The 15,674-nt window shown below is 36.2% G+C and overlaps 1 protein-coding gene across 1 annotated transcript in view; it reads left to right on the top strand.

The window, feature by feature from the left end:
- erbb4a (erb-b2 receptor tyrosine kinase 4a) overlaps positions 1–15,674 on the top strand; it is a 194,679-nt gene that overhangs the window by 171,500 nt on the left and 7,505 nt on the right. Inside the window, exons 21-26 of the mRNA XM_077205347.1 lie at positions 11,217–11,372; positions 11,696–11,771; positions 12,165–12,311; positions 13,187–13,284; positions 13,405–13,575; positions 15,044–15,344. Of these exons, the coding sequence (XP_077061462.1) occupies positions 11,217–11,372; positions 11,696–11,771; positions 12,165–12,311; positions 13,187–13,284; positions 13,405–13,575; positions 15,044–15,344 (949 nt within the window). The remainder of the gene's footprint in view (positions 1–11,216; positions 11,373–11,695; positions 11,772–12,164; positions 12,312–13,186; positions 13,285–13,404; positions 13,576–15,043; positions 15,345–15,674) is intronic.

Here is a 15,674-nt window from a genome sequence, read left to right as displayed (position 1 = left end):
TATCGAAGCATCCTGGGCCTCCATAACACCTCAGCAGTGCCTCCATGATTGCCTCCATGTAACGCCGCATCGAAGCAATCATTTCTGCAAAAGGATTCCCAACCAAGTATTGAGTGCATAACTGAACATAATTATTTGAAGGTTGACTTTTTATTTATTTATTAAAAACACTTCTTTTATTGGTCGGATGAAATATGCTAATTTTTTGAGATAGGAATTTTGGGTTTTCATGAGCTGTATGCCAAAATCATCAGTATTAAAACAATAAAAGACATGAAATATTTCAGTTGGAGTGCAATGAATCTAAAATATATGAAAGTTACATTTTTATCATTACATTATGGAAAATAATGAACTTTATCACAATATGCTATTTTTTTTAGAAGGACCTGTACATGTTGGCTACTTCTGATTGGCTAAGAGAACATAAAGTCTAAACAATTCCATACATATAGATAAATAGGAGTGTAAGTCATCAATATAGATAGCTCTCATCAGAATCCGAGATTTAATCCGGATGTGACCCTGGAGGTCGTAGAAAGGCGTCTCGGGGTCTGCTGTGGCATCTCACGAGACCTGCACAGAGCATACAACACACACTCAAAAGCACAAGGAAATAACAGTTCCTGCAAGGTTGAAGAGGGCCTGAGCTCACCATTATCAGGACAGACTACCCAAAACATGCTGATAAAACATTCCCTCCTCAGAAAGAAATATAGATAATGTTCACTTTATTCATTAATGAAAAACACAAAGAAGTACAATTCTGTGAATCAGGTCATGTAAGTCACATAGTGAATGACCCCTTTATTTGGTCAGGAGAAAACAGACATAGGGTCATCTGATGAGGGTCTTCTTCAGACTTAACCTCTTCTATTATCTTATCAACTGTTTTCCCCAATACAAAGAGCCGGTTCTCAGGATCCTCATTCAGGGCCATAAAGATTAGTCACAGACATTAGAAATGCACTTAGAAATAAACTGGTAAAAATGCTGACAGCAACATATGGTTAACAATATATGTGAATCACTCATTGAATATAGAAATGATTATATAAACATGCTTATCCATGATTAGTAATTTTTATAGGAATAATGTAAGCACTCAAAATGATATATAGATATATTGAAGAGACACGGGACCCCAACCCTTCATGTCTAAATGCATTGAGTTGCTCCCATGTGATTGGCTGACTAGATATTTGCGTTAACGAGCAGTTGGACAGGTGTGCCTAATAAATTGACTGGTGAACATGTTTTAAAATGCTTTTATACCTGTTTGAGTTACATTTTTGCTGTTGTTTTATTTCTCAGCAGTTATATATATATGTGTGTATATACATATATATATATACATATATATATATGCTTTATTTAAATTACCGGAAACTTACTTGATGCAATTAATTGATGCAAGTAGCAAAGCTCAGATTTAGTGCTTGTGACTTGTGATCTCCGATTTATCTGGGCAGAGTTTAAGGCTTTGATTAGATCTCCAAAATTGTTAGACATGGTCTATGGACAGTGCTGTCCATTTAATGTGTCCATTGAATAATAGGTCATAATGAATATTACTGAAAGAACAGATTCAAAAAGTGAAAAAATAGTGTTTTTAACAGCCACCTTTTTAGAACTACTGACTCATAAATCGTTGATTTCTGTGTAAACAAGTTAGAAAAATGTCAACATTTTGCTATACAGTATATATATATATATATATATATATATATATATATATATATATATATATATATATATATTTATTATTATTATTATTTGTACTTGCACATTTATTTAATGCAATGTTCCTCATTGGAGTGTTGGAACAATCCCATTGATGTTACTAAACTTGATGTACACCTACAACACAAAACAAAAATGTACACCTACATCTGAATACTAGTGACATCAGGTTGTTTAGAGGGTCACAGGGGCAAATATACCAACGGATTCTACTAATTTCAAGTATCATAAAGGTAATGTGGTTTCTTACCTATTAGGGAAACCGCTAAACGAGATTCATCTTGTGAGCTGGTTAGAAACACTCTCCACCTACATCATGAGTGTGTAAATGTGTGTTTGTCTATTAAACTGTAGGATTTCATGTGTAGGGTTTGGGGTTGTAAGCTGTTGACACCACAAGTGACACTAGTCGTAATTTGTAGATAATTGCAGTTTGTAATGGGAACGAAGAGCTAAGGCCATGCCAGCTAAAGTGTCATTGAAATTGTAGCCATTACCAGAAATGGAACATGGAAATTAATGGCATTCTGGTTTAATTTGCACCTTCATCTTTTCATGGCATTTAATCTAAGCTTCTCCTTCGCTTGGGACTCGGGAAATGTGAAAGAGATTCTCGAACCTTTCATTACAGCCCACAATTACTCTAACATTTCTCAAAACCAAGTGGTAATAATTTCTCCTTTTGTATTGTTAATGAACTCGGAGATCAAAACTATACAAATCAATTTAACCAATACATTGTAGATGGAAATATGATGATGACTTATCAGTGAATACCAACATTTATGTTCTCTTTGCATTGCACAGTTAAATCTTTTTGTATAATAACAGCAAAACTGCGTAGGATGACCATGACAAAATACATATTTATTTATACTGTTATATTTATTTATTATGAATTAACTATTTATTATAGTGGCAGTGAAACTGATGATTACTTGTTGCTTTGCACATTGTTTATTGAATTTACACTTTTGATATTGAGTTTTGGCATTGTATTATTTATAGCAACCTCTTTCCTTTTTCTTTCTTTCTTCTTTTTCAAAAAATCAGTGTTACTTTGTGATATTTTATTACCTGAGTGGTGACATTTCAGCAGATGCCATGTGAGGGGGCAGTGGGACGCTCTGGGAATAGAGAAGCTCACCTCTGCTCTTCAGATTCTGGAAATCTTCACTATTTGGTCAGAATCTGGTCAGCTCTAATCCTGAAAACCTTGTAGTAAATGAATGCGGACTTAAATGGATGCTCTTTCTATGCTTTGTCACATTTCTTCTCCCTCATTCAGTTTTGTGACATTGGTTGTGGACAGCAGTGTAGAACTAAAGTAAGGCCATTTGTTCACCAAAGTATTTTTAGCCTGCTGAAAATGGCAGGTATTCTTCTGAAAACTTCTAGCTTGAGAGTGCTTTAGTCATGCAAGTTTTTTTTTTTTTTTTCAGTTGAGACGCTTCGGTTGCTGTGATGCGGGCCTTCGTTGCATTTTGGGGGTAGTTCAGATAACTCTAGCCCATGGTTTGCTCATTGGGTGAGGGATATTATGAATTATTTGTTAAACATAACAAATAATTGTGTGTCTGATCTCTCTGTCACTACACCTTTGACGTTGTATATAGCAGGATTTGATGGTTGGTTTTTTGTGGCATTTGTCCCGCTCATCCTCTACTGTGATTGGACGACTGGGTAGGAAGTGACATTGATGAGCGCTGCGTTTTACCCAGACTTAAAATTTTTTCGAGTCTCGGCAATCGGAGCAAAAAAGCCAAGCATGCAGCACTCAGTGTAAATAAGACACACAGCAACACTTTGCGCTGCCGCCATTTATAAATATGCAGCTCTCCCATTGAAAACAATTCAACTACATTACCTAAAACAGCTGGGCGTTTTTTATTTTTTTACTTCGAAATTGTCCATCTAACACTTATTTTTATTTGTTTTATCACGCTCAGATCATGTGTAGTACACCTGTATCAGGGCCAGTGAATTTATCTCAAAACCTATTACTGTTATATTAGTGCCCTACAATGCCCCCGAAAAACAGTGTTCCTGTAGACTGAGTGTAGGTGTCATTTGAGACTTGTCCGTATGATGGACATTCTCACCACTGTGCTCCTGTCAGTCCAAAGGATGGGGGTAGAGACAAGACTCGCAATGTCTCTGGAAAACAATGTATGCTTCATGAGTCTCCACAAGAGGTTTTTCATACTTATATTCCCAATTGCACAGTTTCAGTATGTAGAGTATTAGTACATCTTCTGTTTTACTCATGCAAGTCTAGGGGATACAGTGGCTCTTAGTGCCATCTTTTCTTTTGATATTTACAAACGTGTTTGTTTGTGAGTGAATGCAAATGCATTACTCAAACAAAATAGTGCTCAGTTGTGCACGCAGGATTTTTTTCAGAGATTTCTGAATGTGTGCAGCCAACAGTCTAGTATATTCCAGTTCTACTTTTTGACCACGGTAATCCCCATATGGCAACATATCACATTTGAAATGTCACAATTTAAAAAATGCTACACATAATATCCGGAAAGTAACCAATCATGTTCTGAGTTTTTTTTAACCACACAACATTTTTCTTTTTTCTGTTCTATCTCAGACTGTTTTTTTTTTGGTGTCACCATTAAGGTACGGTCACATTAGTACAATTTTGCAGGCAAAAAAGTCTATTATCAATCGTGTACAACACAACCATGTTTTATGGAAAGAGCATGAGTGCAGCATTATCACAAGTAAGCTAGACTTTTAAGAGCAATACTAAAGGATAAATCCAAATAATTCAGTAATGACTTACTCACTTTGACCTTGTAGGAGTTCTAAGTGTGTAAACATATCAGTTCATAAACATCAATTTCAATGGAGCAGTATTTTTTTTATTCCTTTTTTTATTTTGGAGTTTCATTATGGAAACTTTTTTTTCTAAAATAGAGAATATACTGAAGACATGTCAGAATGATTACATATTTGTGGTGAGCACACATGACTACAACAAATTGTCATACCAACTAATGGAAAGCACTTTTTGAGTTGAGAATTTTTGAATTTGAGGTTCGTCATTAGTGTGGATATTATTTGCCATTGATCATCAGAACATTATGTGCATGTCTGTGTACTGTTCTTGAAGAATGGTGATATAGATAGAAAATAAAACTCAGTTAGTCTATTAATGCACTGACAGGCTTGCACAGCAACCATAATATGCATCATTCTCTTTAGCCACGTAATACTAAAATGCATACCTTTGGTTGTAACTTTTGAGAATTTTGAAAAGCACACATCATAGATTTCCATTGTGATGCTGATGATGTGTGTCTTCCCTTTCATTCCAACCCACTTCCCCTTCCCAACCAGCATTATCTATAGAATTAAGCATGCTTTCAACATAACGCCTTGTTTTTTTTCTTTTCTTTTCACTCTCTAATTAGTTCCAAATAATCAAGTGAGTCTAATTTTTGTTATTTGCCTATCCAGAGGCAAGAACATGTTGTAATAGGGCACAGAGGGACCCTCTTGTCTTCTATTCCAAGCAAACTTTAACCTTTATTAATACTCACATAAAAGCTGGTGCATAAAAGAGTGAGATGAGAAGACGCTCTATGAATGCCCCCGAATGCACCTCACGCCGGCATTAAGTCTCGCTCCCTGGATGGGCATGCAGATTACTTGTTATGCTAAACGCAGGCAGCGTTTTGATTAGGATACTCCTACTTTCATCTGCGTGCTCTCCAACAGTGGACACAAAGGATTGCTCTTTGCTATCTTTTTTTTTCTATGTAATCTCTCCCTCTATATTTTTCAAATAAAAGTTAAAGGTATGAATATAGAGAACTCAAAAGTCTTAAAATCAAGCGATGCTTTTAGAAATGTACCACTACTTCCAAGGAAGTCTATATTACCAGAGGAAAGCTATCCATTAGCATTCCCATTTATTTAAATGGCTGGTGATATAGTGAGATCAACTGGAGCATTCTAACCTTGACATTTTGTCAACCATAACATTTTTTAAACCCAGTAATATCAAACTGAAAATGATCTGCTTGTGTTTATTCAAAATGGACCTTTACCATGTCAAATCACTCTTTGTTGAGTCAACATCACCCTATTTACTGTCTTAATACTTGTGGCGAGCAGGTCGAGGCCGAGGGACGAGAGAGAACGGCGCAAGGCCGGTGGCGTGATTGATAATGAGCGACACCTGCCGACGCAATACTATATTTGTTTTTGTTTTTATTTTGCATGATTGTCAGTTAGAGTTTTATGATTCTGGATAAATTTAGAATCATTTTTTGTTGATGTCGTTAAAAAAAATAGACATCACGTTACTCCTACGATTTGAAACTAAACAACATAACATGCAATTTACTATTGTTAAAAATCAGTTTGAACGACTCACTAATAAATACTTAATTAATTACTGGATGAATCAGTGTTTTTGAACGACAGATTAACTCTTTTGATTTCTACCATATATCAATGTTTCATAATGTATCCAAACTATAAACTTTATTATACTTCTGTGATCATTTGAATTATTGTAACACTGAAATAATGATACTATGTGGACTGTTTGTGAAGCTGTTCAAATCTGTACATGACATTGGCTCTCTCTGGCTCAGTAGCAGCGCCAATACAGATTTGAATGTTCGCTATGATGAATGTTTGCTAAGATTAAGCTGTTTTTTTTATTATATATTTTTTTACACTTATTTTGATAGTCCATTTTAGATTCTGCTAACTATAAATTACTTTGCAACTACATGTCAACTAACTCTCATTGGAATATTGGTTGTCTGTTAGGTAGGTTAGGGTTCAGGTTAGTTGAATAAACAGACATGTACCAGCAAAGTTACTTATAGTCAGTATAATATATGTTGGGGAGCATCAAAATAAAGTTTTAGCAGATATTAACCAAACAGTCTATTAATACTCTAATGACTAGTGGTTGACATGTTGTTAAAAGGTGCTTATATTTAGTAGATGTATTAGAGGACTATCGAAATCAAGCGTTACGTTTTTTTTTTTTTTCAGAATATGACTAATTTTTTCAATATTTTACAGATAGAACAATGTTTAAAATGGAGCACTTGGCTTTAGATGTCCCTCTCCACATTTCTTACTGTTTGTTCTCTAATTTGGCATGAATAATATGCACATTCTCCAGTCACTTAACGGCAATAAAACATACCCAGTCCACATCATAACTGTGTCAACAGCCGTGCAAGCCCAGCATCTCTCAAAGGATAAATTATACAGCACTATTCTAAATGAACAGCATATTTCCATAGTCTTACAAACCATCCATTTATTTTTATTAACCATTAAACAGAAATTCATTCCCTCAGGGCTCGGTCTGCTCTTCCCCTGTGCCATGACCGCTGCTTTAGCACTGAAGAATCAAGTGTTTAATGTTTTACACGCTCCATGGGTTTTTAATTCTTTTTAACAGATACAGGACAAGATGAATACTACTTGGCTCAGGTATTCTGAGGTTTGTAGTAATCAACATTTCCATTGATTGACTGTCCAATCCCAGAAATAATCTGTTTTAAATACACTTTCATTTTACTGCACTGTAATTGTATTGGCGTGGCAGTATTCTGGCTCTCTTAAAGTAGCCAAATGAATACATACATTATAAATTGTGTTATACTGTTTTGGGTGATTGGTCTGCTACCTTAAACATTTATTATTGGCATTTGTTATATTTTGTTCAGTAATGTTAGCTATACATTCATTAATATGTACACGTAATAAATTAAGTGATAAGTATTTGCACATTTAATAATAATTATGAATTAATAATTTATTACATGTAAATATTAAGTCAGAATACATTAAACCATGAAGTGCAAATGTATACAATTGTTTAAGTTTTAAATAAATAATGTGTGTAAATATTTATACAAAAATACAAAATACACACTATATATAATAAATTACATAACGATTATGTATGTTTAACTGATATGTACAGTACTAAAATTTTATTACAGTTCTTCTCGATTGCTTAAAACTATGCCTAGTATTCCCAAAACACTAAAAACAAATCCATAACGTCTCACTCAATTCCCCAAACATCCTATTTTCTGGTCAAAATTAAGCTCTACACTCAAAACCATTCACTCTAGCTGCAAAAAAAAACAAACAACCTTTGCCCTCAGAGATCACACACAAGCCCTCACAAACACATACACTACAACATAGTCTTACACACTGGTGCAATAAATTCAAAACAACATTTTCCAAAACTGGTAAATGATGTTGCTTGTGGTGATGTTGCTTCTGAAATATTTGGCAGGCTTCTTGCATTTCATCGTCTCTGTGTCCTAGAAAAATAGAAGTACTGATTACTGTAACTGTAACGCATAATTTTTACAAAATGGAAGCATTCAAAAAACTCTATCTATGTAATGCAATTTGATGCATTTATTTGTATTACAGTAGTACAGTGCAAGAGCTGCAGCACATAGTACAGCTCTCAAAAGTTACAGTAGAGAGCAGTCTGAAGTATATCTACATGTTTTTCTGCCAGAAGGTTCTTATGATCAAGGCGACGGTGAAGCGACTCAAATTTAGCCTTACTCCTGGTCCAGCCTCCCTCATAGTCATACCATGGACAAACATGGGCAACTAGAGTGGCACGAATTTCATCCGAGACTTGTCTCCTTGCACTTGCCCTTGCCCTTCACCCTCCTCCTCCTCCTCCTCTTCCTCTTCCCTTACCTCTTCCTCCACTCCCATCTTCTCCTCCTCCTTTTCCTCGCTCCAGTGTCCTCGACCTCTTCCTTCATGTCTTTCTGGATCCATTGTTCCAAAACTGAATGAACTGACTCTGGCCCTTTTATCTATCTGTTGAAGGTTCTGATTGGTGTGTGTGTGATCAATTCTGCCTCTTAGTGTTTCCACTTGGGTAATTGTGTGCTAACTGAGCTGAAGCTGTGCTGACTTGAGTGAACAATATTGAATGCTAGTGCTTTCTAAATGGCAACATTGTGTAGGCAATGAGAAATGAAGGGATTTGTGTGTAGAGTTTTACAGTGACAGTTCAACAAATCTGACTCATGTGTCAAAACAGGGGAATAGTGTTTATAGTTTAGGGAAATGGGTGTGCTTTTTGATAATTGACGTTATGGTTTTGAAATTTTAGTTCAAAAGCCTGGATATAATGTTCAAGCAATCAAGAATAACTGTAATGAATTAATTCAATTAGAGAGCATTAGATTGATCTAAAGTGACAGTAACACATTTTACACATTTTACACTGTTCAAGATTGATAATAATAAGATATGTTTCTTGAGCAGCAAATCGTCTCGGTTACGTACGGTAACCCTCATTCCCCGGGGAGGGAACTGAGACGTGAGTCAGAAGTGACTCTGAAGAATGGGGATCACTTGCGAGAGCCTTTCTACTTCGAGTGTAACTAAACGAGCCAATGCACATTGGCATGCGATAATTGCACCAGCTGCTGTGCATCGCGGCACAAGCATATAATGAGCAGAAGGTGCCTCGCATCCTTGTTTTTCCGCTGAGGAGCCGGGCCTGTGACTCGGCCGTACAGCGGAAGTTCAGCAACTGTGGCGAGGGGACTCATATCTCCGTTCCCTCCTCGGGGAACTAGGGTTAACATGCATAACTGAGACGTTCCTCTTCGTCAGCTCACTATGACGTGAGACAGAAGAGATTCTGACAAATGGGGATATCTAACAAAACTGAGAAAAATTGAATGTCCACAAAACTGCTTTAAACTCCCATATTTAATATAAAGGCAACATTTCGACCCTGCTGGGTCTTCTTCAGGCAAAGACGTGCGTGCGTGCGCTATAACCCTACATTATTGGGACAAAACATCCCCACACAGATGGCAATATACGAAATCCTCGTCCTTGTGGGGACATTTTTCGTCACCATGAGGAAAACCGCTTATAAATCATACTAAGTTATGTTTTTTGAAAATGCAGAAAGTTTTCTGTGATGGGTAGGGTTACTGTAAGGGGACATAATACTCAGTTTGTACAGTATAAAAATCATTAGGTCTATGCAATGTCCCCATAAAACATGAAAACACAACGTGTGCGTGTGTGTGTGAGATAGAGAGAGATCGAGACAGAAATCGAGATATCAGTCTTTTGATGTCAGTATATCCCTCAGTATCAGTCTTCTGATCCTTTTTAATTCTCACATTTGACTGTAATGCCAAAAAGCTTCAGGACAAAAAAAAATAATAATATTTTAACACATTTTTCGTGATTCAGTCTTTGTCTGCTTTTCTGTTTCTTCTGTCAAACTAATTTTGAGCAGCTATTAAGCAGGAAAAGATATCGCCCTTCAAATGATGGACGGTGTGGCAAAGAGAATGGTGCTAGAGAAATACGTTACTCATGTCTCCTCATTTCAGACAGTTACTGTTTGAGACAGCCCGCCGGTCACTGTTGCCTTCTATTGAATGTTGAATTCATAATAAAAACATTGGAACAATTCAGACCAGTCCTTTCCTCATATAATTGTCATCGTATACCTGAAGTGCACCCTTGAAATGTTTTTGTTGTCCCTTAGGGTATCTTTTTGCACTTTTCTTTGTTGAAAAATATCACTGACTGAAATGAAAGCAATTTTATAACTGTGCCATTCAATCTTTTTCAGAGTAAAGATGAGCGGCAAAAGAAACAACTTGCAGGGAAATTACTCGCTTCAGAATTCTGAAACATGTCAGTTTGTTCTCATAACTGCACAATGTTGATGGTATAGATTTTTCTTTAAAAATGGAAAAGTTTCTGTTGAAACAACACTACTCACCATTTGGGTACAAACATTGAAGGACCTTTGGAAAGATCTGAAAAAATATGCTGTTGTACTGGATTAAACACAGAGCAAGGCGTAATTTATTAGCAGTAAGCCTTTTTTATCATCTTATTTTCATCTATTTCTCACAATCAGATTTTCCAACTTCTACAATTAAGTGCACTAAAATGACTACCAAAAGAAATTTTAGTCATTCAAGTCGGCAAGAAATGGAATTTGTGATGTTTTTTCTTGCCTATTGTGATGTATATTTGAGTGAAATGGCTTTTTTGAAAAATAAACAAATAAATAAATAAATAGGGTTTAACCATCCAATAATTGATTGGATGGTTTGAGGGTTGTTGTTTGCTATTGGTCGATCTCATGTGAGTGTCAGGTAGTCCCGCCCACACGCCAGTAAACACTTTATTAGAGAAGAGATGTCGCTGCTAGTAGTAGGAGATGGTATTTTGATTATAGATTATATGAGAGGCATTCATTTAATTGATTTTTTTTTTGTGCATGAATAAATAATTTATAATAAACACTGCAAAAATGCTGACTTTAAAATGCTGTTTTTATGGGGTAAATTATAACAGACCTCCATTGTTCTGAATTTAATAATTTATAGTTGTATTTATGATAATCATTTTGTTTTTGGAAAGAAGCACTCAGATATTCTCTTCGGCAGGGTATGATGTTCCTGGAGGAGAGGCGGCTGGTGCACAGGGACCTCGCGGCTCGTAACGTCCTGGTAAAATCTCCAAACCACATCAAGATCACTGATTTTGGACTTGCTCGACTGCTTGATGCTGATGAAAAGGAGTATAATTCAGATGGCGGCAAGGTCAGTGTTTAGAACCTGAGACACACTGGTTCTGACAAACTCATAAAACTTTAACAGCTTTGAACAGTTCCATTGAACTCATTTTTATATGATTATGTAATTTATATATGGTTGGTTGGACAAAAAACTTCATTAATCAATGAGAATGGTAGTTGCTTGATTGTATTTCTAATTTTTAATCATATCGCAGTGCTGTGTCTGTCCAAATTGGACTGTTCTTTTTTTTTTTTTTACTTAAAATATGCATCTTTTTAATTAAACATGATTGCATTACTGTATATTTCCAGATTATTACATCCTGATTAGAATTTTCTCTTATGCAGGTGCCCATCAAGTGGATGGCTTTAGAGTGCATACATTACAGGAAGTTCACACACCAGAGCGATGTATGGAGTTATGGTGAGTAAAACACTTACAGTGTCCTAGTTTGTATTATTTTTGAAGAAATTACTGTAATAATTTCACTCAGCAAAGATGCATTAAAAATATCAGAAGTGACAGTAAAGACATTTTTAATGTTACACGATTTCTATTTCAAATACATGCTGTATACACACACACACACACACACACACAGACACACACACATACACACACACACACACACACACACACACACACACAGACACACACACACACACACACACACACACACACACACACACACACACACACACACACACACACACACACACACACACACACACACACACACACACACACACACACACACACACACACACACACACACACAGACTCTACAAAATGTGATGTTGACTTCTTGTCATTCAGGGGTGACTATCTGGGAGCTGATGACGTTCGGAGGAAAGCCCTACGATGGGATTTCCACACGTGAGATTCCAGATATCCTGGAGAAGGGTGAGCGTTTGCCCCAGCCGCCCATCTGCACCATAGACGTCTACATGGTGATGGTGAAATGTGAGTGTTGTGCAGAACCCTGAATGTGATCAGTAGCTCAAATCTTACAGAAACACACTAGCACAAATACAGTTAAGTTCAGTAATGGTACATATGTCTTGAAATGTTTACCACATTCATTATTACCCTAGTATTTGAATGATAACAAAAAAAACAGTTTTAACATAATTTTTCCACATTGAATTTGTATACTAATATGATATTTTATTTCGAACATACACACACATGGATTTTAGCCCATCCGCTCGCCATGTTTGGTCAGACAGTCGTGTGGACTGTGGAAATGAGCAGCTGGGTGAGCGGTGGGGTTTCTCAGCTGGCTCAATCAAATAAGCACAAAGAGATGAAATGAGACGCGGATTGAACCCATTAATTCTAATTACATTTTGACTGTAAGCTGTTGTTTGTGACTCTACGTGCTGTGACATCTGTAACCCCACGGACAATGAAATGCGAAATATTGATGGAGATGAAACGTGGTGTGATTGCGTGAGTAATTGCTGCTCATTTGGTTAATGTATTTGAGTGTGAGAAGTGAAAGGAAATTAATTGGGAGGAAATAAGGAGCAAGCTGCTGCAAGGTGAGGGCATGTTACTTCCTGACAGAGACATAATAGAACTGTAGGAAGTTCAGTAATTTGGAGGCAATTTCTAACTCAATGTGACTCTATCTGTCTGTCTATCTGACTGTCTCTACATTTGAGTTTCTTTTTTGTTTTAGAAAAATGTATTTATTTGTTTGTTTATCCATATATATATATGCATGCATGCTTTGTTTGGATTGTCTATCTGTCTATTTATGTATTTATTGCAGTGTCCATAAACAATTTGACAAATGTGGTTACTACTGCCGTTTTTTCTGTCTTGACCTCCAGGCTGGATGATTGATGCTGATAGTCGGCCTCGGTTTAAGGAACTCGCAGGAGAGTTCAGCCGAATGGCACGAGACCCTCAGAGATACCTCGTCATACAGGTGAGAACACGGGTTATTTTTGTATTACATCTCAGCTTAAAAATCAATACTTTTGTCCTATACACCACCCGTTAAACTCAAGGTGATTGCAGAGAGTGATGGTGTCATTTCTCCTCTAAGGGGGACGATCGCATGAAGCTGCCCAGCCCCAACCACAGTAAGTTCTTCCAGAGTCTTCTAGATGAGGAGGAGCTGGATGACCTGATGGATGCTGAGGAGTACCTGGTTCCTCAGACCTTCAATATCTCTACCTCTTCTTACACGTCAAGACCACCGATGGATACCAGTAGGGTAAGAACAGCTCTTTGCTTCTTTTTCCAGTTCTTTTCGTGAACTGATCAAATGTGTACCTTGAATGAAGTCACTCCATCAAAAGTTAATGTTAAGGTGAAGTCTTTGAAATATGTTTGTTTTACTTTCTCTTATTTAAGTAAGATTTTCATTTAAATTTACACAAAGTTTGGAATAATGTATGTGTTTATTAAAATACAGTACATTTATTATCAATTATTATTGGTGCTCAAGTATGAACAATTCAACATTTTTGTTGAAATCGTGATACATTTTTTCAGGATTCTTAAACAAAAAGTTTTTAAATATAAATATTTTGAAATATTATAAATGTCTTTACTGTAAATTTTTCTCAATTTAAAGTGTCATTGACTCCTTGCTATATAAAGTGTACAGTACTTTTTCCTTTTCTTTTTTTAAATCTTACTTGCCTCAGACCTTTGAATGGTAGAGTATCACTATTCCCACATTAATGTATTTTCAACGTTGATAATAATGAGAAATGTGTTTTTTTAGCATCAAATTAAGGATGACAGCTGAATGTTCAGGAAAAAAGTATAAAAAATAAAAAGACAACAGTTATTTTAATTTGTACAAATATTTCACTTTATATCTTAATACAGTTTTACTGTATTTTTCATAAAATACTTGAAGCCTTGGTGGACATTATAGACTTCTATCAAAAACATAAGAAAATCATAAGTGTTCTAATCTTTTGACTGGTAGTATAAAGAAAACTACTGTATAATTTCACCATTTATAGGTTAACTTCCCAAATCGTACACACTGAGGCTCTATAGCTTTTCAGCTCTGTTAGTTCTGTTTTTTGACCAAGACTATGTTAACAGCGGTTTAGAAAAATGAATGAACTTGTTTGTCCAATTAATGGCAGAGAAACAAAAATCATAGATATTTTTGAAACATAATACCCATCTATCCATAACCTGTTGTTATTCATCTCAATGGAAGTTGTTTGGCTGAACATCTTTGCTATGGGAACACAGTTGAGCAGATGGAAAACATAAAGTGTAGCTGTAGAGGAATGATTACTGAATCACTGAGAAAAAAACCTTTTGGCTTTCATTCCACTCATTTACTCTCATGCTTACTAGCCAAACATTGACCCCTTATTTTGAAATTAATTGCTATTTTTACAATTTTGTTTGTCCCTGAAATAATGGAATTTCCCATCATCCCATTGATTTTTTCTCAGTTCTCCCATAGTCCTGGATCAAAACCACTAGCATATGGATGACATGAGTGGGACATCTTTCCACATGCACTTAGACAGCCTAACCTGTCTTCTCTTCTTTTAGTATTTTCTTTTCTAATAGTGACACCACTTACATTTTTCAACAGCCTTTTTTCTCTGTAATTGATGAGCAGTATTAGTATTAAACAACTCAATGATTGCATGAGGCATAGAAGCAGGAGAATGATCTTTCTTTATATTTGTACCCTCATATAGACGCAACTAAGGTGTCGTGACAAAATTTTTAGCCCAGAAGACGGGATGGGAGCTTGTTCCCATGACCCTTCAGGTTCAGCGAGTGCCGTCTTCATCCCTGTAAGCACACAATGTGCGGGTCTCGATGTGCTTGAGGAACAACACTGTAATGGGAGCTTGAAGAAACAGCCCATCTCTGGCTCAGAAGACGACCGCGACAGCCAGCGCTACAGTGCCGACCCAACTGTCTTTTTTGGAGAGAGGGGTCCAAAGACCAGTAATGAAGATGGTTACATGAGCCCTATGAACAAATCAGCTTCAGGTAAAAGCAAAAATATTTGATGTCTTTTTGAAGAGTTGCATTCAAAATCCACTTGGATCAAAAATATGAGGGGGCATGTGCATGACGCTTCTGGGTATTCATGCATTAGTTTGGTGTAAATCAGCTCTGAAAGTCTTCTATTACACATTCTCTAGTCAATAATATTGCAGTCGTTCCATTTCAACCTAAGATAGTTTAAAATAAAAGGGTGTCTGGAGTAAAACATTAATCCAGTGTGGTGGATTGAGTAGGATGATAAATCAATAGATTCTGAGTTCCTCCATTACAGATTTTGGCAGCAGTTAATGGTCTCATCCTTCACCTCATACT

This window comes from Siphateles boraxobius, unplaced genomic scaffold, assembly GCF_051911475.1.
Source record: "Siphateles boraxobius isolate OS27281-9 unplaced genomic scaffold, OSU_SipBor_1 53, whole genome shotgun sequence".
NCBI lineage: Eukaryota > Metazoa > Chordata > Actinopteri > Cypriniformes > Leuciscidae > Siphateles > Siphateles boraxobius.
The sequence above is the reverse complement of the archived record's forward strand: the minus strand, read 5'-3'. Positions and strand labels throughout refer to the sequence as shown.